Source organism: Eschscholzia californica, unplaced genomic scaffold (assembly GCF_041429995.1).
Source record: "Eschscholzia californica isolate CP2 unplaced genomic scaffold, dmEscCali1.0.p SCAF_5, whole genome shotgun sequence".
NCBI classification, from domain to species: Eukaryota; Viridiplantae; Streptophyta; class Magnoliopsida; order Ranunculales; family Papaveraceae; genus Eschscholzia; species Eschscholzia californica.
In genome coordinates, this window is record NW_028238472.1 from 37,278,408 (window position 1) to 37,303,761 (window position 25,354).

At 36.5% G+C, this 25,354-nt stretch overlaps 2 protein-coding genes and 5 non-coding genes across 8 annotated transcripts; 2 read left to right on the forward strand and 5 right to left on the reverse strand.

The window, feature by feature from the left end:
- Positions 1 to 2,599: 2,599 nt before the first annotated feature.
- On the reverse strand, positions 2,600 to 2,697 carry LOC147538959 (small nucleolar RNA Z43). Its single transcript, XR_015226837.1, has one exon. It is a non-coding gene; the product is annotated as a small nucleolar RNA Z43 (small nucleolar RNA).
- Positions 2,698 to 4,709: 2,012 nt separating this feature from the next.
- Positions 4,710 to 4,805, reverse strand: LOC147538960 (small nucleolar RNA snR60/Z15/Z230/Z193/J17). The gene has a single exon (XR_015226842.1). It is a non-coding gene; the product is annotated as a small nucleolar RNA snR60/Z15/Z230/Z193/J17 (small nucleolar RNA).
- A 309-nt stretch (positions 4,806 to 5,114) lies between these two features.
- LOC147538961 (small nucleolar RNA Z43) lies at positions 5,115 to 5,213 on the reverse strand. The gene has a single exon (XR_015226838.1). It is a non-coding gene; the product is annotated as a small nucleolar RNA Z43 (small nucleolar RNA).
- Positions 5,214 to 7,465: 2,252 nt separating this feature from the next.
- Positions 7,466 to 7,562, reverse strand: LOC147538962 (small nucleolar RNA snR60/Z15/Z230/Z193/J17). The gene has a single exon (XR_015226841.1). It is a non-coding gene; the product is annotated as a small nucleolar RNA snR60/Z15/Z230/Z193/J17 (small nucleolar RNA).
- A 323-nt stretch (positions 7,563 to 7,885) lies between these two features.
- LOC147538963 (small nucleolar RNA Z43) lies at positions 7,886 to 7,983 on the reverse strand. The gene has a single exon (XR_015226836.1). It is a non-coding gene; the product is annotated as a small nucleolar RNA Z43 (small nucleolar RNA).
- Positions 7,984 to 11,565: 3,582 nt separating this feature from the next.
- On the forward strand, positions 11,566 to 19,987 carry LOC147538964 (uncharacterized). 2 transcript variants are annotated; one of them, XM_086641866.1, is made up of 6 exons: positions 11,566 to 14,065; positions 16,033 to 16,160; positions 16,812 to 16,915; positions 17,157 to 17,244; positions 18,540 to 18,601; positions 19,518 to 19,987. In XM_086641866.1, the coding sequence occupies exons 1-6, from the start codon at positions 13,953 to 13,955 to the stop codon at positions 19,668 to 19,670; spliced, it is 648 nt and encodes a 215-aa protein (XP_086497992.1). In that variant the 5' UTR covers positions 11,566 to 13,952; the 3' UTR covers positions 19,671 to 19,987. The 2 variants fall into 2 exon arrangements, with proteins under 2 accessions (XP_086497992.1, XP_086497993.1); XM_086641867.1 differs by having other exon boundaries at positions 13,761 to 14,065; positions 16,017 to 16,160.
- A 4,721-nt stretch (positions 19,988 to 24,708) lies between these two features.
- Positions 24,709 to 25,278, forward strand: LOC147538965 (uncharacterized). The gene is made up of 2 exons (XM_086643447.1): positions 24,709 to 24,883; positions 24,985 to 25,278. The coding sequence occupies exons 1-2, from the start codon at positions 24,746 to 24,748 to the stop codon at positions 25,150 to 25,152; spliced, it is 306 nt and encodes a 101-aa protein (XP_086499573.1). The 5' UTR covers positions 24,709 to 24,745; the 3' UTR covers positions 25,153 to 25,278.
- Positions 25,279 to 25,354: the final 76 nt, after the last annotated feature.

Below are 25,354 nucleotides of genomic sequence, written 5' to 3' on the forward strand. Positions count from 1 at the left end.
TGTAGTTTTGCAAGGTCTTGAGCGACCGACTGCAAGTTCAGTGACGAAAGAACACCTCTCATATCGAAGACACGTGTCTCAGTTTAAGGCCGGGAACAAGCACCATGACTTTGATTCTGATGTCAGTAACAGTTTACTAGTATGATCATGTGTATCTCAATACGCCTACCTGATACTTTCCTTGAGCATGGCTAAAATGCCAAGGACGGCCTCTTCCAGACTTTTGGATAATGTAAGTGGTAGAGCCTAGCCTCGATCGATCATTAGCTGTACCGCAAGCTTACTACCGAGAGGTTGGTTTTGTGTTTCACTCACTATGGTCACACCTTGACCAAGTAAAGCTAACCAATATTAGGCACACCATGAGGCCACTGACCCATTAAAAGAGCGAGAAGAGACCAAGGGCAACTCCAACGTGTGGGTTAGGCTCCCAAATTCAAATTTAATTATTTTAAATTTGTTTCTTTTTTTTCAATTCTCTCTTACTTTTACTTTTTTATCTTTTTAAGATTATCTCTTTCTAAAATAATATTAAACTTTAATTTTATATTAGAAATTAATAGGGTTAATTCCGTTTTGGCTCCCGATTTGTGACCAACTCGCCCTTTTGGCCCCAATAAGTGTCCGGCAGTTCGATTTGGCCCCAAAGGGTTAAATTTTGACGAAATTAACCTCGAAGGCCAAAAAGGAATTATTTCTATAAAAACAGATTAAAGGCATAAAAGCCACATCACCTCATTCTTTCTCCTCCACTTCACCTTATCTCTCCTCCATCACACCACCTCCTCTCCACCTCACCTTCTTCTTCTCCGGCGAATGGTTGCCGGCCGGAGTAACAATTCCGGCCGGCCACCATTAACTTAAAAAAAATAAAAAATTTATCTCTCTTCTTCTTCCTTTCTTCTCTCCTTTCTCTCTCTTCTTCTCTCCTTCCTTTCTCTCTCTTCTTCTCTCCTTTCTCTCTCTACCTCCGGCGAAGGAGTCGCCGGAGGTTTACTCCAACAGACCTTCGAAGGTCTGTTGAACATCCGATTCAACAGACCTTCAAGGTCTGTTGTAGACCTCCGGCGAAGGGAACCCCTTCGCCGGAGGTGTTAGAGAGAGAAAGGAAGGAGGGAGAGAAAGGAAGAAGGAGAGAGAAAAAGGAAGGAGGAGAGAGAGAAAGGAAGAAGAAGGGGGAGAAAGGAAGGAGAGAAGAAGAGAGAGAGAGGAAGAAATTTTTTTTTTTTTTCGGTAAAGGTGGCCGGCCGGCAACCTTTCGCCGGAGAAGAAGGTGAGGTGGACACAGATGATGTGTTAATTGTTAGATGAGGTGGACAAAGAAAAAGAAAAAAAATAATTACAAAATCGCCATGGGGGTAGAATTGGGAGGTTGAAAAAAATTGGGGCCATTTAGGAATTTTTTGGGGCCAAAACGAACTACCGGACACTTATTGGGACCAAAACGGCGAGTTGGTCACAAATCGGGGGCCAAAACGGAATTAACCCAAATTAATATTTTATAATTTAAAAATGGAATCGAAAACCCATACTCGTACATCACACGCATACATAAATTAGATTTGGTAATCCCTATTGAGAGTCCGGCATTAGAGTTGAGGGCTTCACGAACCCCGAACCCCTACACTGGAGTTGCCCTAAGAAGTGGAAAGATTCTGAAACCCTTATGTGAGCAGGATTTTTTCGTTGCCTAATTGAACAAGACTTTTGCAAAGAAAAAAACAAGATCGAGCAAGACTTCAATTATGCATGAACGAGTGGACTATAATTCTACATGAGCCAGAATGGAATTGTGGCTATTGAGCAAGACACTTTTAGCTCAATGAGGGAAAACTTTTCTATGTCAAAACGAGTAGACCTTTTTCCTAGCTGAGAAATCCAAGGCTTTCAGTGCTCAATTAGTTATCTAGCCTAAAATAATCATAGTTTCTAACTTTCTAGTCCTTGGCTGGACATGGCTTTTCAAGTGCCTCAGGACGTTTGGAACCGAGCTATGCGAGCCTGTTCTATCATTCAATTTAGATAGAGCTTTTTATGCATGTTCCACGGTTGAGCTTTTACAGTCTAGCCGGCAAGACTTGAGGTTCCCCTTACAAGGGCATACTAAGGGAATGTTCAGCATTCACAACTTATATATAGCAAGACTTTTTGTCAACCAAGACACAAGGTTTATTACCCAACCAATGACCGACCTAAGGTTGCTAAATACGGGTCCGGTGAGTTATATAGGCCAGCAAATCGAAAAATAATGTAAAGACCAGTTAGAAAAAGAAATCAGAAAAGGTAAATACAGAGAGAAAATCATCAGATAAAGACATGCAAAGTACTCAAAGAGATACAAAAATCTCTCATCTGAACTATGCAAATTTAGGATTTCCTCTGTCCTCTTACGAAGCAATTAAAAAAACTCTAGCCCCTAAAGATATAAACCAGAATCAAGAAAAAATATTATCACTTCATCATAAAAGATAAAGATGAAAACTAGTTTAATAATTGGCCAATTAAAGGAAAAAGAATCGAAGAAGAAAACCCTAGATCTTGAAACCACAAAGATGCTGAAAGTAAGAAATTAATTAGAATAGAGAGAGAAAAAAAGGGGGGACTCGGAGTATGGGTTGTGATATTTGGTATCGTCGGCAAGGAGGTTCTTGAAACCCCCATTACGACGCGCGAGACCTTTATCAATCGTCACTGTCCACCCCTTCTTACTCTTGTATAATTTCTTAACAATAAATTAAACAAAATTCTCCTACAGGAATTTTTTTTTTCTTTTTCAGAAATGAGACTACGATCTACGCAATCGTTAGTCCTGCACAATCTTAAAACAATGAAACCCTAACTCAGACTCAAACTGCAGGTTATGTGATCGACAAAGAGAAGGAGAAAAGAAGAAAGTGGATGTATTTGCTGGGTAAGTTGGTATTTATAGAGTTTTATGAGATTTAGGGTTTGTCAATCTTGTGGACGCCGCCCATTATGTCGTCAATTCGATGCGGGTCCTTGGACATGGAATCCAAACTCCAAATCACTAAATCGGTGCTAAAGGCACCCGCCATAAAATAAAATCAGAGAAAAATTGAGTTAATTCTTATTTGACTCCCTATTTTGTAACCAGTTTCTTTTATGGCTCCCTATTTTTCATAAATTCAAATATGGCCCCCACTTTTAAGATAAATGCCATAACTACCCTTCAACTAAATATATTTTATTTTTCAAAATAAAAACAAATACAAAAAATCCTATCCACCTCACCTCTTTCTCTCTCCACCTCACCTCTCTCTCTCAACCTCACCTCTTTCTTCTCCGACGAGATCGCCGGCCGGTAAATTTTCCGGCCGACGACCAAAAAAAGATGTCTCTCCTCTCTCTTTCTCTCAACCTCAGCTTCTTCTTCTTTTTCTTCTAGAACAATCCAAGAACCATTAGTTGAAGTAGAGAGAGAGAGACAAATGGAAAGAGATGAGAAGAAAAAAGCTGGTATTGAAATCAAGGAAGATGAAGAAGATTATATGGGTATTGGTCCATTGATTGAGAAATTAGACAAAGAAAAGTTAAAGATCCAGGATGTCTTGATATGTATGAAGAACCTACACATTCAGAAAGTGAAGATGATGAGAGGTTTGCACATGATGCTATTAAGAAAAGATCTAATGAATTTGAAAAGAAGTTTAAATGACATGAAGAATCACTTAGGAACTTCACTGATGTTGGTAATGGATCTCATTTTTATTTATAAATGTTAATCCCCACCCAAAACATTTTTGGTTCTAAATTTAGGGTTTTTATCAAATGGGCCTTATTTCTTAGAAACCCTAACTGGGTTGTTACTTGGGTTTTTATCAAATTTAGGGTTTTCATCTTGTGTATCTTAAATGGGTTTGTTATCTTTGATTGTTAATTGCTTAATGGTGATATACTCTTTTTTAGTTTCATTGAGTGAATTTGTGGACATTTATATGTTATTGCAAGAGAAATCTGTAACTGGATGAACATGTGAAGTTTTCATGAACCAAGTCTTCCCAATTTTAAAGACATAATCAATAAACCCTTTGATGAAAAAGTAGAAACTTTGGGTTCTAATAAGGAGGATGGGGATAATGGTAAATTACTACAGGTTAAGATAATGACAAGATTAGTGGATGATGATGTACAAAATCTTGATGCTTTCAAGAAAAATGGATGGTTTACCACTCTTCAATATTTCAAATATCTTATCATGTCTCTGTTGAAAGAAGATAAGCCTGACTTAGCTATCAAGATGTTCGACCAAATGAAGAAGATAAACAGAAAACATCTAGAGCGAGAGAAAAAGAAAGATTTGATCTTCTTCTACACAAATCCAGGGTTTATTAGGGGGTTTTTCTGTGTTGTTCAGAGAGAGAAAGTGAGAGAGGGAAACAAGAATCTGGTTTAGAATTTAGAGAGAGAAATGTGAGTTAGGGAGAGAGAGGTGAGTTGAAGAGAGATGAGTTGAAGAGAGAGGTGAGGTGGAGAGAGATATGAGGTGGAGAGAGAGGTGTGAGGTGGAGAGAGATGTGAGGTGGAAGTGAGGTGGAATTTCATGTGTTATAATTAATTTTATTTTGAAAAAATATATATATGAAGGGTACTTATGACATTTACACTGAAAAAGGGGGTCATATTTGAATTTATTAAAAATAGGGGAAGCTGGTCGCAAAGTAGGGGGCCAAATAGGAATTAACTCAGAAAAAATTGATCAGATAGGAGCCAAAGACATGTAAAGTAATCAAAGAGATGAAAAATCTCTCATCTGAAATATACAAATTACCCATCACTTGATTTCCTCTATGGTCTTACAAAGCATTAATAAGAATCATAAACCCTAGCCCCTAAAAGATATAAACCAGAATCAAGAGAAAAATATTATCAATTCATCTTAAAAGACAAAAAATGAAAACAAAACCGTAAATCCAAGAGATTAGAGTGGCATCATAGAGAAAATTTGATAGTGCTTGTCTAATAAGTATTTAGTTTAATCATTGGCCAAGTAAATAAATAAATAAATAAATAACTGAAGAACCCTAGATCTTGAAACCACAAAGATGCAATTGAAAGTAAGAAATTAATTAGAAAAGAGAGAGAGAGAAAAGGGGGGACTCGGAGTATGGGCTGATATATGGTATGGTCGGCAAGGAGGTTCTTGGAACCCCCATTACGACGCGCCGCTAGACATTTATCAATCGTCACGGTCCACCCCCTTACTCTTATAATTTCTTGGCTATAAATGAAACGAAATTCTACCAGGAATCTTAAAACAATAAAACCCTAACTCAAGATTCAAACTGCAGGATATGTGATTGAGAAAGAGAGAAGAAGACTGGAAATTAATTAGCTGTAACTTGGTATTTATAGAGACTTCTGAGATTCTAGGGTTTGACAATCTTACGTTATGGGCGCCGCCTATTATGTCAATTTAATGCGGGTCCTTGGACGTAGAACCCGAACTCCAAATCACTAAATCGGTTCTAAAAGCACACACAAAATAGCAATTTACAATAGTCAGATTCTTGAGAAAAAAAAAAATTATCCGGGGATAAAGATGTAGTGAACTTTGGTTCTAATTGTTATGGGGATTAAAATTTTGTTCTCCATGCCGGTAAGGGTCAGGTAGGGGTGGCAATCGGTCCGGACGGGCGGGAAACGGACACTAACTCAACCGGTCCGGGAGGAACGGACACGAGTCCTAAGTGTCCACTCGAACATCCGGACAAAACGGGCGGACATTTTGGATTTTTCTCCAACAAAGTGCCCGTCCGTGACCGTTTTGATAGTCGGGCAAACCGAGTATCGGTCGGGCGGACACCGGTCACTAATGAACAAATAAATAAACTTTTATTCCAAATTTAAAATGTTTTGTCGCTAAATACAACTTTCTAAAACTCCCACTTTACAATTCTAAAAAGTAAATGAATTCAAATTCTCGGGTTATTGATGAGATACTGAGTTTTTGGAGGAGATAGAGACTAGAGAAGTAGAACGATGAAGACAAAATTAAGAAAAGTGATTCTAGGGTTATTTATTTTTACTCTTGAAATCTAATGGTTGTAGCTAACTCTACAAATCTAAAGGCTTAAAATCAATCATATAGGCGGGCAAGTATAACGGGTAGGATAAACGGACAGGTGTGGACGGGTTCGGTCGGGCGGACGATATAAGCGGGCGGACTCGGTCGGACCACCGAATAAATACCTATGCCCGCATCCGTCCGCTTAAGATCTTTCGGTCGGGCGGGTACGGACCGATTCGGGCATCGGACGGTCACGGACCCTTCGGACTCGGACGGTCGTGGGCGGGTTCCGGGTTTTCGGGCCAAAATCCCACCCCTAGGGTCAGGTAAACACAACCTTGCTTTTCATCTCTCCTTTTCGGATTACAGAATCCGGCCACTACCATCAGTTCTCTAATATCAGATCCAATCCCCAAAGAATCACTTGAATTGCAACATCAGTTAATGACCCATTAACATTAATCACATCTAAACCATTCTAAATGTACTCTTGTACTCTCTCTCTCTCTAGATAATATTAACAAACAAGTTAAGAGAGCCCAATCAAGATGTTCAATGTGTCACCTTCACCTTCAATGTCATTCACCTCCAACTAGGATTTGTATTGAATGAGAGACTGTGAGAGAGACAAATATCGAGAGAAATATAACGAGAGAGAGAGAGAGAGAGATAGACAGTTAGAGAGAGAAAGAGAGATTGTGAAGAGGCAAAAAGAGAGACTATAAGCCATAGGGAGAGACCGCGAGAGATAATGAAAGCCAGTTTGTACGAGAGAAAAAAATAGTGAAGTTCGAAATTAATGAAGAAATTTTTCATTTCTTCTTAAAATTTGTTTCACTAAATTCTTTTATATTTCAGATCTTCTATTTAAATAGTTTCACCCCGGAATTCTTATTCCCCGCATCACAAACCAAACGAAAAGTCTCTCAAAAAACCGGACTAAGAGCAATGACGCCAAACCACAGCCAGACTTCATAATTTAAATCATGAATAAAAGAGACCTAAAACCCAAAATCTAACCTAACTAGATATTACATTATTTATATGTCTAAATCTTGACAACAAACTACATCCATTGAAACTCAATCCCACGCCGTGTCTAACTACTGCCACCAAGAGTTTCATTAACACAACTTGACCAGTGGTTAAATTATACGGTTCTCATGGTCTTCATATTTTACAATAAAACATAACCACAGTTCACTCAAATTATCATTAGTTTGATGGCCGATCCTAAGTTCCTCACCTCACATTCCCTCTTTCCACGGTTTTTTCTCCTTCCGGCCACAGCTAGCATCTGTTTTTCACCATTAGTAGATGGTTTTTCACCATTAGTAAATGAACCCTTAATTCTATGATCAATAAATAACTTTTTTTTGTAAAGCAAGTGTAAATAAATGTTGAGAGGAAAGAAATAAGAGAAGGTAAATTCAGAGAAAAAATCATCAGATAGGAGCGAAAGACATGCAAAGTAATCAAAGAGATTAAAAAATCTCTCATCTGAACTATGCAAATTACTCATCACTTGATTTCCTCTATCATCTTACAAAGCAATTAATAAGAACTATAAACCCTAACCCTAAATGATAAAACCCATAATCAAAAGAACAATATTATCAGTTCATCATAAAAAACATCAATAATGTTAAAAAAAATCATAGATCTAAGATATTAAAGTGGCCTCATAGAGAAGATTAGATTGTCAACATTGAATTCAGACATATGCTTGTCTAAAATTTAGTTTAATCATTGGCCAATTAAAAGAAAAACAAAATGAAGTAAGAATAAAACCCTAGATCTTGTATTCAAAAGATATGAAAAAAAAAAAAAAATTACTTAGAATTAAGATTAAAGGGAGGACTCAGAATATGGGTGGTGATATATAGTATGGTCGGCAAGGAAGTTTTTGAAACCCCCGTTACGACGAACGAGACCTTTATCAATCGTCACTGTCCCCCATTTCTTACTCTTCTAATTTCTAAACAATAAATGAATCAAAATACTCCTAGACGATTCTTAAACAATGAAACCCTAACTCAGACTCAAACTGTAACTCAGATTCAAACAACGCGAGATGAGATTAAAAAAGAGAAAGAGAGAAGAAAATAGAAGATGATGTTGCTTTGCTGGAGAGCTTGGTATTTATAGAGTTTTATTTGATTTAGGGTTTGTCAATTTTATGGACGCCGCCTATTATGTCGTCAATTGGATGCGGGCCCTTGGATATAGAGTCCAAACTCCGAATCGCTAAATGGGTACTTAAAAGCACCCGCGAAAAGAGCTATTTACAATGGTTGATTCTTCCCGGCAGAAAGAAAACTCTCTAGAACAAACGGACTGAAAGCATTTCTTTCCCGAAACTAAAAAGAGATTTCTTTAAAAAAAAGAATTCAGTTAGTCTTATGTGAGAATTCTCAATTAAGATTTCATTTTTTATGTAGCTAATTGAGTTTCTTTAAACTTTTTATGTCTTCAATGGAGACTTCAAAAAAAACTCCACTTGATACACATGTTACTCATTTAGATATAAAGAGAAGATTCTTATTAGTCTAAAATATAAACTGGTTTGACCAAAACAATTGAGATACTAAAAAAACTCAAATATTGAGTTTCTTGAAATATCTCTACATTAAATGATGTCACATAATTTTCAAATCTTAATTGAATATTGTAGTGAAAATAGTTTTTTTCTAAAAACTTAATAATTTCTAAGTTGCACTTAGCCCATCTTTGGCACGTCGGAATGGAATGTGATTCCTGAGAATCGCATTGCCACTACGATTCATGAGAATCAGATTAATTTGATTTGGTGTTTGGTTTGACCAGGAATAGGATTGTGATTCCTGATAGATTCTTAACTTGGTATTTGGTTCGTATAGGCATATGATAGTTAATTTTTGTAAAAGTCTTGTTATATCCTTTTACTTAAACTAAATATAAATTATACGTCAACTTTGTTATGTAATTTAATCAGTATTATCTATTCAAATTTGTAGATGTGAATCACTAACGTGATACACCAACTTAAGTAATATTCAAAATTTTATTTAATTAAATAAAGGTCTCTTCTAAATTTATTTTACTTTTTGTGGACGGTAGAAAATCACACAATTAATCGATCGTCGATTGGTGGGCCACCGACAACTTGGGCTTTAGACCTCGAGACGGACGAAGTTCCGGTTGGACCTGTAGACAGACAAAAACAAATAAAACCGTGAAGTCTTGGGGACACCGGGATGGTGTCTTGCCAAGGGCACTCCGACGGTCAAGTCAGCAAACTATAAAAGATAAGTATTTAAACGATTGAATGCTGAGGGTGTCACCGTGTTGTATCATCAGAGGGTGGCTAGACTCGTAGAGTGGCCGGAGCTTCGACTCTACGGGATAGTTGGTCGGATTGATCTCCTGGATCAGGTCGAGAGGTCGTCTCGAAAGGACTTCAGAAGGACTTCGAGGGTGATGGAGCTTGAAGATGTAATATCGTCGTCTAGAGTGATCCCCTAGAAGATTACCCCTCAAGTCTTCTGGAATTCGAAAGTCGATTATCGTCGTCTCGAGCACTGATCAGAAGGTCTGAATGTGAGAGAGAGAGAGAGAGAGAAGAATGTTCTGTAGTTTTCTAGTCGGTATTCCATGCCTTTGGAGTCTGGGTCTTCTTCTATTTATAGGTGACAGATGGACTCGTGGAGTCTGTTAGATCCGAGATAATTGGGGTCGAGGGTGACCCCAAAACCTTAAGGGAGACTCGTTCTTGACCGTCGATCTGTCGCTTGGAGTAACTCGATCGTACGATTACGCCGCCTCGACTTTAAACCCTTTGTAGTCTGAGATCGCCTAACGGTACTTAAGGCGACGTGGGGTTTTAGAGTGACTTCGTCAGATGAGTACATGGCGAGGTCTCCGGAGTTGAGGTTGACTCGGTATCCGGCAGGCTCGGTTAAGGGCGACCAAGGGGTGCTTGGAGCATTGTAACTTTTGGTGGGTTATTGTTCGTCTAGATGGGCGTTCGCAAGGGCTTAGAGCCGTCTGGACCTCTAGTGAGTCGAATTCCATGTTGGAGAGTGTCCAACTAGCAAGCAAGTGGGCTGGGCCCAAGAAGTATTTATTCGAAGTAGGTCGGGCCTAGCCATCACTTAGGCGAAGTGGACTTGATACGATTTTTGACCACTACACTTTTTACACTTGGAATCGATTGGAATAAACAAAGAACTAGAGAGAATAACATTTGAGCGAGAGAGATAGAGAGATGATATGGTGGTGAGTGAAATCCTACGGTTTTAATTTTGTTAGTTGTGATTTTGTTTTTAACTTTTTTTTTTATATTAGTCATATTAATGTTTTATCAAGGATAGTTTTGTCCGCAAATATTAAAAAAATATTACCGGGAATGGGAATCTCAAATCCACCCCCATAAGTGAATTTTGAGGTTGTTTAGACTTTTTTTTTTAGAGTTTGATGATTTTTTCATTTGTTGGGTTTGAAGTTCAGTTTCATTAGTTTGTTTGATTACTTTATAGTTCCTCTTTGTACAGGGTAGGGTCCCTTCAACCCGCTGACAAATTCAAATAAAAAACAAATTCACCCCCATCTCTGGGTTTGCTATTACCCCGTTTAGGGTGAATCACATTCATCAGTGAATAGGATTCCCCCTGCATTCTTGTTAGCCAGACAGTAAACAAGATTGTAATTTTCAAGAATCACATTCCATTCCCACGTGATTCCCGTGCGCCAAACATGGCCTTAGAGTTTCTCAAGTTGAGTCTTGCATTGGAGATGCTCTGAGTAATTCAAGATTGACAGAGGCATAATTATTTTCAATCCAAAAATTCACTTGATTAAACTTTGCCCCATAATCTTCATTTCTCGTCACCACAACTTTCGACCACCACCAATAGCAACTCACTTTTTTTTTTCTCTCTTTCTCTTTATCTATCACTTGTTCCCTCTCTCTCCTCACAATCTCATGATTTTCGTAACTTTTACTGTCAAATGTTCTTGATTAATGGGTGAACTATCCATTTTGTAAGAAACCCAAATAACCATATCTGAAAATCACTAAAAGTTATTCAAACAACTTTTCTTAAAAGAGTACAAGTAACACAAATTAATTAATGGGTTTCAAGGATTTCGATATATTTTTCTCTGTACACCCCCCTGGCTGTAAATCTTTCTCACTCCCTAAACCCTAGATCCCGCTCTCTCTCATGATTTTAGACTTCGTGGTCGTCCAACATTGAAAACCTCGAGGAGGGTTTCGCTATAAATCCTCCTCGAGGTTTGGTTCCGGGGAAGGGAACATTTTTCTTCGTTGAAATTATGTGCTTGTTAGATATATAAAGAGAGAGAAAGAGGGTGAGATAAAGCGATAGACAATCAGAGTGAGAGGGGACGAGAGAGAGAGGCAATAAGAGAACGTGTGAGATAGTATAAGAGGTAGAGAAAGAGAATGTGAGAGAAATAAAAGAAAAGAAAAGAAGATGAAGATTAAAGGAAAAAAAATAACAAACTCAAATTTTGGACTAAAAATTAAGATGCCCCTAGGTCATATCTTGTTAACCGAAGTCTTTATGCACTGAAGATTTCTCTCAGCGCCTTCAAGTCGCGCCCTTTGCGATATGGATTCTGTGTGATTTGGGTTGAATAAACTAAATTGACCTAAATAGGTCAGACGTATACGATGAGAATAAGTTTTAATTATTAAATTGTTGAATAAAAGGATACCTGAGCATAGTTGGTCGCTCTGCTCTTCAAATTTCTCCTTGTATTTATCGACCAAGCTACATGGGCAGTCGACCCCCAAACCAACTAGTGCTTATAGGCACCCCTTGAAAACCTAACACAATTAGGGTCCGCCGTAATTTCTCTCGAATTCCTGTCACTCTCTCGCTCACTCCTATCTCTCTCACGTATTCCTTCTCTGCCTTTCCCTCACCTCCTCTATCTCTTAATCTTTTTTTTTTCTATTTCTTTAATTTTCTTTATTATTTTCCATCTTATTTTCTCCTTTTATACATATTTTCCTTTCTCCTGACTTAAGTCGTAACTTCATTTAATTATAAAATTTGGTCTTCACAATCGAATTAACTCCTTATAACTCTAAGATTTATATCTCCTAACATTATTTCTTTTTATGCGACAAATACATTATTTCATTTTGGACAAATTCGCCTATAAGACTGTGAAACATATCTGGATTCCAACTTATATCTTTTTCGAAAAAGGTATGGTTGTCGTCCAATGATGCTTGAAACAGTAGCAACTGTTATTGGAATGGTGGGTGGAATTTTGTTTCATCTAAGATCACTCTGTAAATTCCAAAACGACGGTGGTTGGGTTAAAGCTTTACTTGAAGAAGCTGAGAAAAGGATGCACTTAATGACAGTGGTGGTTGGGGTCTTTACTTGAAGAAGAGGTTGCTGGTAGCATTTGTCAGATAAGATGGTTAGGTGGTGAGAGGAAAAGACGGAGTCAAGGAGAGAAGTGATGAAATGGAGGAGTAAGCTGCTGTTTGTTTTTATAATTTATTAAATCTTAAATTCAGATGTTTATTTTTTTATTCAACAAAATCTGAAACTTTGTCTGAGTGACTTAGATGTCTAACATCCCAAAATTAAGTCCCAATTTTCCAGACTTCAAAACAAGTATGAAATAGAAACCCACCATCTGAAAAATATTCAAACGACAAATATACCCTCATAAAAATCAAACTAATACCTTTTCAAATCTGAAATATAAGTCCACCACCACCACAAATAAAAATAACCCCCATCTTAGATCACAAATTAGCAATCAACTACCTTAATTTAGAAATGAGAAAGCGAAAAAGAAACCCTAAAAAACAAGAAATTCACATGATCGTAGTTCAACATTATCAAAACCTTTACTTCCATTACCAGTAAGATTTCTCTTTAAAACTTCATCATCTCCCTCCCTTGCTACTTTTAGTACAACATTATCAGAGACTATGAGTTTAGGGCTTGCATTATAAGAAAATAGGGGGCACAATCGCCGAGTTTTGAAGGTGATCTTCTCCTTCGCCTAGCGTATGTATATGTAGATCTTGAAGGGTTTTCGATTTCTTTACCATCTTCCCCTTCGTCTAGCGTCTGTATGTGGTTCTTCCAAACTCCTAACGTTATGAATATCCAGTTATGTAAGGAATATGGGGTAGGTGAAGAGGTATTAGAGATAGAGAAAAAAATGTAAGAAAGAGATAGTTAGGCTTGGGTCTGTGGAATTGGGGAAGAGGAGGAGGCGACACTTTGGTAATGGGCAAAGATAAATAGAATTACAGTTATAAAATTTGGAGGTCATTTTGTACCCTATACTCCCTTATATATAAAAGGGTATAAATGTCAAACTCGTTTAAATCGAAAAAACAAACATTCTAACTTATAAATTAATTCAACTAATTGAGATTTAGCCATTTCAGTTCAACCAATTCATATTCAGCCAATACATATTCAAACAAAAAAGAAAAAAACCCAACACCTAAACGAGATATGAGGTTGATTAAAAGGTTTCAAGATTTTTCTTAGAAATAATTTCATTTTGGAAGCTAAGGTTATTTATGAAAAAAGTTGAACTTTTTTTTTTTGGGAAAAGTTGAAATTCTTTTGGATCTGGAGGTTAAAACGAAATGCCACGGACTTACGAGGGCCGAAACGGTGAGTTGGTCACAAAGTCTGGGCGAAAACGGAATTAACCCATTTCTTTTTGTTTGGTTTTGCTCAGATGCGTAAGTTAGCATCCGCAGATTCTTAAAGTGTTGTTCTTGCGTTAATTTCCTCCTCTCTGTTCCCCTTTTTCACCTACTTTATATCAACTTGATCCCACCAAATCTTTCCTCGAAATCATCTTCTTTCTTTCATCTCAAAACCCTAGTTTCTCTTTTCTGGTTTCGGGCAAGAGTAGAAGAAAAATAATGGTGTTCTACTACAAAGCCCGACCAGAAACCGGTGACTATACCATCTTCATGGGTCTGGATAAGCACGAAAATGAAGAACTTATCAAATATGGATTCCCTGAAGATATCTGGTAACAATTTCTCTATCTTACTTCAACTTGATCTTCTTGTTTTCTTTTATTAGGTATAGAAGTTTATTTTGGTACTTTTCGCTTCTCTAAATTTTCTAATCCTTTTTTTATTGGTTCTGTTTATGTGCATGTCATCATCAGTTTTTCATTCCTCTAGGTTTACATTTAAATAGTATAGATTCTGTTCATGTTTATTTTCTGTAATCAATTTAGTGATTATGCTTTAAAATTTTAGTTTCATCTCCATGCATCTATTTGATATTTAGGTTTCTTTTGTGCATCTGTTAGATTTCCATTGAACATGTAATTTGAAGGTTAAATTCCTCTTTGTGAGTAAATTCCGCCGAACAATTTCCAGCGTTAGTTTGATTGGTGTTTTTCTGCGTTTGGCAGATTAAACTATATCCCTTTTAAAATGTTCACCAATTAAGTTTCAGATTTGACGTTCTTGTTTCAATTGGAGGTATATTCGGTTTAAAAAAAAATGCAGTTTTTGCGTGAAGATGATGAAAAACATATGCAGTTTTGAAGCATATTAACCATTTAAGTTTTTGACCAAAATTTAAAAAAATTGTTGAATCTTTTAAAAGTCTGCAAAAAAATAAAATAAAAAATATTAATGTCTGACCAAGTAATGAAAGTAAGAAAAAAATTGATTGGTTTAGTTTGCTTGAAGACGACGGAAAAGATTTTTTCTTTTTCAGAATGTTGGATGTGTGGATTGACTGGTGAAGGGGACTTCTAGAAAGAGAAACGAAGAGGAGAAGTCCTGGAAAATTGTTTATTGTGAAATATTATTTACTAAATAACGTAACTTTAGATCTTACTCCTTAGAATTTTATGGGAGGACTTGATTAATGTTAAACATGATGCACTGAGTTGTAAGAACATGATGGAGAAGAGTTGCCTGGAAAAGAGTGTTTGGAAGAAAATTTTCTTGGAGAAATGTTGCAAGGTTGCAAGAAAACTGAGAAAACGGCTAGTAATACCGAAGTCACATTTTTTGCGAGTATCTTTTCATGATTAACATCATCTGGTTTTATGCAGTGTATAACTTTGAATAGTTCGTCTCGTTTTAAAATTTTTGGAAGATGTGCAAAGTTGCATTAATCATTGTTGGATGAAGCTTCCGAGGACACCGAGATTGTCAGAGAGGGTTACAATTGAGTTGAATATGCCCATAGAAGAAATGACAATATAATGAGCCCTTTGGTTTTCTGTTTTGTGAAGTACACGGTTTGGGTACAAAATTCTTGAAAATGGAGTAGCTTGGTTTATGTTGAATTGGAAGTATCATCTTGTAATGCTTTTAGAGTTAAAAATGGTGATTATAAATAATTTTATGCATAGGTCTGAGACTGAGGCTCAGGCTGAGTTTTAAGATTGTTACCATTTTTCAGTAGTTATAGACTGACACTGTACTCTCTGCAAGATACCTTAGTGTGTTATTTGCAGATAGTATAAGGTGCTCTAATAAATATATTTGAATTAGAATGCAGAATAGAACTACGACTACGCCTACGCCTACGGTCTAGGATACCCGTAAGGTGTCGGTGTTCTAATCATCTTACTCATACTAGTAAGTAGTTTAAGCATCCATTCATTCACGACATGAAATAGCTTAGGATTAACTTATGCTACACTGGATCTTCTTAAGGTTATGCATCTATTGGCATTTATTGAGCTCTCACACGATATTAGGTATGTGAGACTTTAATTAACTTCAGGTGTTGGAAATACAAACCTGCAGGATAAGAAAAGAGCAAATTTGGGTACGTACAACTAATGTATATAACCTTCACCAATCTGAGGCCATTCACTGTTTCCTCATCTTGACTGACATAAATGGCTAAGGCTCCATTCTAGGTTATAGCTTATTTCTGGTTAGAGATTGCTTGGTTCTCCTTTTCTGTATACTTAACTGTTGAACTCATAACAATGTTGTTGACAGGCTGGGTCTATTGCAGGTTCCATGTCGACAAAATGTCATCAGCTCATGTCTATGTCAGACTGAACAAGGGGCAGACGATAGACGACATTAGTGAAGGTTTACTAGAAGATTGTGCTCAGCTTGTAAAAGCAAATTCCATCCAAGGTAAATATTGTTATGTTATTATTTTTTTTAGATTGTTATCCAGAAATTCAAATTAGATGTACTCGAATGGTGGAACTTAGAGGTGTAGGCATTTGTAATAGTGAAGTAAGGTTTTTGGTGTATTGAAGCTTTTTTAGATTTCACTTGCATTCAATAACCTATGACCTATTTTTTTCCAAACTAGCTCAATTAAGTTCTCCCTCAAAGGTGTTTGGGCAACAGAAATAGTTTTTTTTATTTCAATAAAATCTATTACATTGCAACATCAGTTTTAAATCGGAGAAACTGCTCACTGGAGTAACTTACAAGAAAACAGATGATAGAAACTTCAAGAGCTGCAGTGGAAGAAATTTGTCCCCAAGGATATGCTAAATGACTTATTTTACAGATATGTTTAGAAGGTCCAGTCAGTTTGCAATTTTTCTATAAAGCCTAGAGAACAGTAGGTTGTATGAAATGCTTATTATGTAAGCAATGTATGTGTACTTTGTACTTTACTACCTATCATATAACTCACTGGGTCCATCCTATAAAATAACTTCCATGCTCTATATATTAGTATAGATGTTCACTTTCGCTCCCCACCTCTTTATTGATTATTACTGTGGTGATTTAAAATGGTTCTCATTTTACTTGCTTGGTCATTTGAAGGTAACAAGGTGAATAACATCGATGTGGTTTATACCCCTTGGTTCAATTTGAAGAAAACTCCTTCCATGGATGTTGGACAAGTTGGGTTTCACAATTCCAAGATGGTGAATCTCTGCCTCTCTCCCTCTTTGCGCTACACTTTTGAGCACATGTAATCGTGTTATTTTGTACACTCCTCTTATCTGTGACTCTTTACACGACCCTCACTATTTTTTAGTTTGTTTTCCTCGCTGTCATTACATGTAATTTCTTATATAAGTTTCTTGCCCTGGGGATTTGTTAGGGTTTGTGTTTCTCACTTCATATTAATATGTTGCATGGATCCTGATTTGGTGTGTGATGTAGGTTCGAACTGTAAGAGTAGAAAAACGCATAAATGAGGTGGTTAATAGGTTGAACAAGACCAAGGTGGAAAGGAAGCCCGATTTGAAAGGTATTTTCATATTTATTGTTAACCTTCTCCAGTTTTGTCAGAAGGTTAAAACACTGCATTGACCTGGGATGATTGCTTCGCTATTATTTATTTCCGAATTTTGTTCATGCCGGTTTCTCCATTTTAAGCTTGAAGGACACAATTTTTTGAAAAATTTGCCAGGCCATGAGAACGGTAATTCCTTTTATTTATTCATGTCCAAGTGTCATGCTAATGGTTTTTGTAAATTGGAGTTTGAAGGGTATACTACTTGAATGGTACTGTAAAGCATGGTACTCAAAGTCGACATATTCCAGGAAAATGACTGAAGTATCGCCTTTTTGGTCTCAAAAGACGAGAACTGTCACTACAGTTTTCCTTTGTATGTATTTCCACCAAAATGATTGAATTAATGTAATATTTCAACGAAAGTGTGTTCCACGTAATTCGGGGAAACAAAGTAACAAAAGTTCAACCTGTCCGGGATTAATTTCAGCTTCTACTTGAAATTTACATTTTTTGAAGTAGATGATTACTTGGGTACAATGAGCGTTATACTTCATACTTCAATTGGCTTGGATACATTATAAGGAGGAAATATGTTCATGTCTGCTACGGGGTTGTCCTAAAGACGCTAAACCTTAAAGACCATAAAAACTACCCTAAAAGCCATTCTAGACTAATCTACTTTTTGTTTAAACCCTTAATAGTATGAATCAATAAGTGATGGATTTCCACCCTCACCATGTATCGGGGAGTGAATGCACTACCACTGAAGCAAGACCCCATTTGCTACTCGAAATTTACTTGGAAAATAGGATATCAGTAAATAATCGATCTCTTAAATAGATCCAGAGAGAAAAATAATAACCAAAAGTCCAAAACTTGGAATAACTCTACAGAGACACATGCCCTGTAAAAAGATCCTAACTTTTAATTTCATATTGTTTTTCACATTTACTATTCGGTAACTGTACAAATAAGTTACTATTGTTTCATTATCTTTTCTTTATCTCTTTGGAGCCAAATTTTACGAACTGCATGTGGCCCCCATATTCCTAAGTATGAATTTGTGGGAGGATGATCTGCTTCTTCAAGTAATTCATCATTTGCCTAATACTTCAACAGCTTGTGTAAATCTTAACTATATCCGCTGTAATCAAAATATTGCCTTTCTAGCTTGGCCAGAATTTACTAGCTTCATATGTAATATTAGGCAATATCGTTTCTTTTTGTCACTTCATTTATAAAGGTTGTATTATTCCTATCTTTTACCTGGGGCCGTGAGTGATAACTTATACATTTTTAACATGTAGCTGAGCGAGAGGCAGTTAATGCTGCAGAAAGGGCAGAGAGAAAGGTCCACCTGAGGGACAAGGTAAGTCCAACATTTATTCTGGTTTGATTTTTTTTAATGCTATGTCCAAGTAGTGATTTATAAAATTTTAAGGGATATAACCAATCTCTAGGTCTGAGAAATGAAATGTCTTCTTCGTATCCAACCATTTGTTAATTTGGTGCCCATTGGTGAAGGTATGGTCGACCTTTTGTAGGACCAGGTTAATTTGGTAAATGCTGCTCGGTCTAGTTGGTTATATATTGATCACTCAAACTGGTCTATCCCAATTTTCTTTCTGCCAAAGCACACAACTTCTATTGATGGATCTATTGTAAACATCATACAAGTTGTTGTAGGTAGAGTGTGGCTTCAGAAATCATCCAGCAAACAGTGTACATACAAGCACATCGCCGTGGCCTCCGGAGTCCGGAAATTATCTACATATCGTGTATATATGTACACATACGGCTGTATTCAAGGTTTTGGTATTTTTAAGTCGTCCGACACCTCGTCCCTTGTTCGCCCCCAGCTAAAGTACCAATGTCAGTTGTGTATACTGTATAGTTTATTCTAAAGCAGTGGCAGTTGATGTGGATGGAGTTCATACGTAGTAACTCTTGTTTTTTGTAAAACTATGCCCCTATGGGGTATTATTGTGAATCAGCGCATTACCAATTACGGCCTACAAAAGAAATTTTTGTTTGCACTGGTATAACATTCCAAGTGGTAAAGAAACACGTAGCTTCTGATTTCCTGGTATTCTTTATAGAATTTGTGTGATTCAGCAGAAGTCTAGACAGTCAAAATACAAAACACTCTTCAAGATTCTCTTCTAGCTGTAGTTTAAAGTAAACTTGATCGATTTTCATATCAGAAAATTACCTTACTATTTATTTTACATTATAATCTCCTAACGTGAGAGATTTCTAACGATAACTTGTGCAAATTTCTGCAGAAGCGCAGGGAAGAAATGGAGAGGCTTGAAAAGGAGAAGCAGGCAGAGATAAGAAGCTACAAAGGTCTGATGGTTTCCGAGAAAATGACTTCTAACAAGCAGATAGCATCAGCAAGCAAATCCTTGCAGGAACTAGAAGAGGATTTCATGTGAGAGCAGCAAAAGCGCGAAGGAAAAAACCATTGGGTGATTATATCATTAATCTTCAATATTTCACTATCTCATAATTGAGATAATTATCAAAAAAAGGGTTAATTCAAAAGATGAAATCCATTAAGTCAGGTGAAGTAATTTGGGTTGTCAGTGTTGCATTTGATCTTTGATCATTTCACGAGTGATGTGAACTCGGTATTTGGCATGTCTACTGTGGTGATTTAGATGTTGGTTTGATGAAGAAAGTGAAGTTGCGAATGCAAAAAATGGGTAGTGTTGTGACAATGATTTGCAAGTTTATTTTGTTTCTTCAGTCATCACTGAGTTTGCATACCTTGACGTTCACTTCTGTTCACAGCTTGTGCAGGCCTTGAATGGAGCTTCACAATAACCCCGTTGGTTCTGCCATGTGAACTCTGGAAGGAACCCTAATCTTTTAGTTGTTTTTATAGGGATGAAGAGAAGTTAAGAAGGTAAAAATTACATGAACACGAAATTAGACTTGAACAGGTTGCCTGAAAGAAGGCCAAAACTTAGGGCAACTTGCATAGATGGCTCTCAAGTAACGCAACCCCTACCATTTTGTTCTAATTTTGAACTCAGGTCACTAGGTTTGGTTGGCATGCCAAGGGAGCAAGGAAACTAGTGAGTTTTCCTTGCCTCTTGCAATTGTAACTTAAAGCTCCTGCCACAATTCGTGGATGAAACTTGTTCGTATTAGAGTAAATTTGAATAGTGCTACTCGCTTGCTTCTAAAAACCGTAAAACTGGTAAAAATGCCCTTTATATATGTGAGAATTTCTGTTGTTTGGATTATCTGGTTGAGATTAAGTCCAGAATCTTGTAACAGAATAAGGAATATAATTGTTTGATTTGATCCCTAAAGGCCATATACATCTGCCATTAAAGAGCATCCTAAAGGAACTAAAGTTCAAACTAATTTACCACTACTTTAGTTATATTCAAGTTCAATAAATCTTGAATTTGCGCTTCTATGGATCGAACTTGAGGCCTCCGTGTCGTGGAGAATCAATGCACCAAAAGGCGGAGGACAATAATAAGTTCGTAATTACAACATTACATTTCGAATCTAACCTTAATATACATGGTTATTTTTTCCCAAATGACCCCTAGTATATGAGCGGATTCCTGACTAGCCTCCTAGTTTACTAAAAGGCTGCGACTTTGGGGAATAAAGAAAAATCTCCGGAGAATAAAGACTTAGTCAATAAACATTGACTTAGAAGACATATTCTTTGTTTAGCCCAAAAATTAAGTTGATTAAACATTGATCCCTAATATTCATCTTCTCTCTTAACAAAACCTAGATGGGAAGAACAGAGAAAACTAATAGATGAGAAAGAGTTGGGGTTTCATTTTCATTTTGTAATTTTCACAATCAAATTAGTATTTTGATCCATCAATTTCATCAAGAGAAAAGGTTGAGACAAATAAAGCATAATCTATGATCAAACTGGTGTTCGACCATTATTTTAGATCTACCAGCTACTGAAACAACACATCAGGCTTCCATTGATGTTTGGAATAAGGTATTTCTAAATCATGAACCACCAAACACTCCAATTTCTTTTATGCAATCTCGTCCACCAACTCCTTCAGCCGTCCTTACCAAACTTACAGTCGATTTCATCTTGGCTTACCACTCCGAGCTCTATCCATGGAGGTCAGTCACTTTTTCTCTCTCGCAGATTGATTCCTTCGATAATCGATCTAGTTGTTTTGTATTTTTGTAATGATTATTGATTTCTATGTTGAGGTGATTGGGAATTTTGTTTATTGATGTGTTGAACATGCATTATAAGAACCCTAATTTCTTCAACAAAAAAAACCCTAATTTGTACGGTTAGATATTTGTACTCATAATGCAAATTCTCACATGGTTGTTAGAATTACAATAGGTTAAACCCGAAATCATTTACAACCTTTTACTTATTTTGAACTTTTCAATTGATTGCTTCATCTAGGTATCTCCAATTCCATAAATAATTTGACCTTCAGGTGCAGTTCTACCAAAAAAGATGTTAGAGTTTTCAACATTTTGTACAACCATGGCTCTTCTTAAATGGTTTCCATTAATACTTGTTGACAAGATTTTACTTCTAATTTCTCATAAATGGTCAGACCGAGAGAGAGAGAATTAGTGACAGAGAGAGGATGAGCAGGAGAGAGAGAAAGAGATATAGAGATGATGATTAGGAGGTAAAAAATAAAAAAAAATCAATTTGTGGACTCAAAATGAAATTGCTCTATAAGTCAAATCAAATTGATTAAAATCTTTATTCCCCGGAGACTTTTTATTATTCCCCAAAGTCGCGGCCTTACTAAAAACGTCCCTTTACATTTTTTTTTTCCTTTTGCATCCATTGATAGGTAACTTTGTTTTAGACTTTCTTGAAGGACTCTCTTTTTCATTCCTTCATTTAGTTAACTCCTTTTCTCTCTCTAGAAACTCTCTCTCTTCCGGATTTGCAAACTAAGTTTGCACTCTATAAACTGTGTATGTATGTTGCAAACTGAACTTGCATTTCGCAGACCGAGTATGCGAGATTCTGCAAATTGAGTTTTCATTGTCCAGATTGAGTTTGCGAGATCTGCAATTGAGTTTTTATTTTGTAGACTGAATTTGCGAGGTCTGCAAACTGACTTTACATTATGTAGACCGAGTTTGCGAGATATGCAAGTTGAGTTTGCATTCTGCAGACCGAGTTAGTGAGATATGCAACTGAGTTTTTATTCTGCAGATCGAGTTTGCGAGATCTGCAAACTAAGTTTGCGAGATGCGGATTTAGTTTGCATTCTGCATGACAAGTTTGCGAGATACAGAAACTGAGTTTGCATTCGGCAAATTGATTATTTAAGATGCACAAACTGACTTTTCATTATACTAACCAAGTTTACGAGATATGCAAACTGATTTATCATTCTACCAACTGAGTTTGGAGACATGTAAAATAAGTGAACACCCTGTAAACCGAGTTTGCAAACTCAGATTGTAAAATTTGACAATCCAGTTTGTAAACTTTTGCAAACCCAGTTTATAAGATTTGCAAATTCAGTTTGCAAAAGGAGTGGAAAAGATGCCACTTTTTCTGGATATTGTTTTAGACCAAATATATTGAAAGCGGATCTCACTTGGAAGATAATAACAAATAGAGATTATCTTTGTTAATTGGTTTACAGTTCTTTTTTGTTCTTAATATTACTTACATGTTCTCCTATTTGTTAACATTTAGTATATCATTAGGTTTTCTTAAATTAAGTAAAATTAATATTACAAGAAACTTACAAACATATTTTAGCTTGGTATTAAGGTTGTTTTAGGGGAATAATAAATAATATTTATACAAAAACTTTATCAAAACAAATAAACGGTTATAATTTTGATGAAAACAAAGTAAAATCTGAAAAATCAATTTGCCACGTGGTAACTGCTAATTGATGGTAGAGGTAACTGTAATGTTTTCAAGTTGAACTGCTAATTGATGGAAGAGGTAACAAATAAAGATCCACACATTTTTTTTGTTCCCGGTGTAAAATTCTAAACTTATCCTATTTACATATGTGCGATAGTTATTTTTGTAAAAGAATAATTAGTTATTTAGAAAATATAGAATACTCGATTTCTATTGGTTGAAATTCAAATATTGATGAAGTTGACGATTAGAGATATCTCAAGAGAACACTCTAGAAATAGATTGTAGTCTTGAGACATCTCTATTTAACTACTTCCACATCATCTTACAGATGCTCTTAATTAGAAAGTTAATGATAAAAAGTTATAGGGAAATTTTAAAAGGCCCCCCCGTTTTTGTTAAAAGGCCTCCCCGCTAAAAGCGCCCCTCATTATAACCCATTTGGTTATAGGGCCCCCTCTACAAAAGAGCACCTCCTTCATCAATATTTGACCTAACGGCAAAGTTAACGCCGTTAGGTCAAACTTAACCCAAGACCGGTGATGTTGACCACGCCACATCATCATCTTCTCCGGCATGGTCGCCGGCCGGCCAAACTTCCGGCCGGCGACCTTCAAAATTTTTTTTTTTTTTTATCCTCTCTCTCTCTAAAAACAATTTTTTTTTTTTTTTTTTTTTCTCTCTCTAGATCTGGTTCATATGAACCAGATCTAGAGAGAGAAAAAAAAAAAAATAAATTGTTTTTAGAGAGAGAGAGAGAGAATAAAAAAAAAAAAAAAAAATTTGAAGGTCGCCGGCCGGAAGTTTGGCCGGCCGGCGACCCTGCCGGAGAAGATGATGATGTGGCGTGGTCAAATGATGTGGGTGAAATACACCTTTTAAGGGGGTTTTTTTCACCCATTCAAAGAGGGGGCCCTTTAACCAAGCTAAGTCAAAGGTTTTTTACTAAGTCAACGAAACCATGGGGAGGTCTTTTAACAAAAACGGGGAGGCCTTTTAAAATCTCCCAAAGTTATAAGTATTTCAAAGTTAAGGAGAAATTAGAAAGGAAATTTAGTCTTTACAAATATTTCCCCCATTAACTTTTATAAATTCCAATTTTAATTCTTGTAACTATAGATTTGGAAGTCCCTAGAAAGTGGAGCCATAAAATTAGTTAGGTTAGGATTTCTTTGTTCTTGTTGAAACTAGTTAGGTTAGGATTCTAGGAAATTAATTCTTGTACTATGGACCTTCCCGTAGGGTTGAGTGACAAATGTTTGGATAAGTGATACTTTTAATGTGACAGTGAATACATCAAGTATATATGTGGCGATGATAAAACATCATTATCTTGTAAGAAAGAATCTGAGTCGCCTCCTGTCAAAAGAGGGGGAGATTCTCAACTTTTTTACAAATAGATCTAGAGAGAGAGAGATCATATAATAAGGCCAAACGATCTTTAATTGAGAGGAAAAGTTGGTTTACGTGCCCAATTCTCAAAGTTTTCTGCATTAACATTAAATACGTGGGTTTCTCTCAGATTTCTAATTCCTAAAAGAGTTTGAGGTTTATCTTGTTTCTTTGAGAATCTTCAAGAGAGAGAGAGAGAGAGAGAGAGAGAGAGAGAGAGAGAAAGCTCACTAGAGAGAGAAGAGAAAGATGTTGGAAGGGAAAGCAATGATAGAGGATACAGATATGCCAGTAAAGATGCAAATCCAAGCCATGACTTGTGCTTGCCAAGCCCTTGATCTTTATGATGTTCTTGATTGCAAATCCATTGCTTCCCACATTAAAAAGGTTACTCAACTCTCTCTCCTTCTCTCTCTCTCTATATATATGGGTTTAGGGTTTAGTGTTTTGCTTGAAATTAAAATGTTTGGGTGTTAATTGAAAAGCAGGAATTTGACAAGAAATATGGGGGAGGATGGCAATGTGTGGTGGGAACCAACTTTGGTTGTTTTTTCACACATTCAAAGGGGACTTTCATATATTTTGCATTGGAGTCTCTCAATTTCCTCATCTTCAAAGGGGGTTCTTCAATTTCCTCTGCTCTCAATTACAAGTAGTACTAATAGAGTAATGAACCACATAGAGTTTAGTATTATGTTGCTCTTTTTGTTTGCTAACTCTGTATTAGGTTGTAGAATTCTCTTGTATAATCCTAATTACATCAATCAAGGTTTTATACTTCATATCATCCTATATCTAAGTTGTAGGTCCATTTTAGACCACGGAATTGTCCTTGGCAGTAGCCAGTATACCGTATAC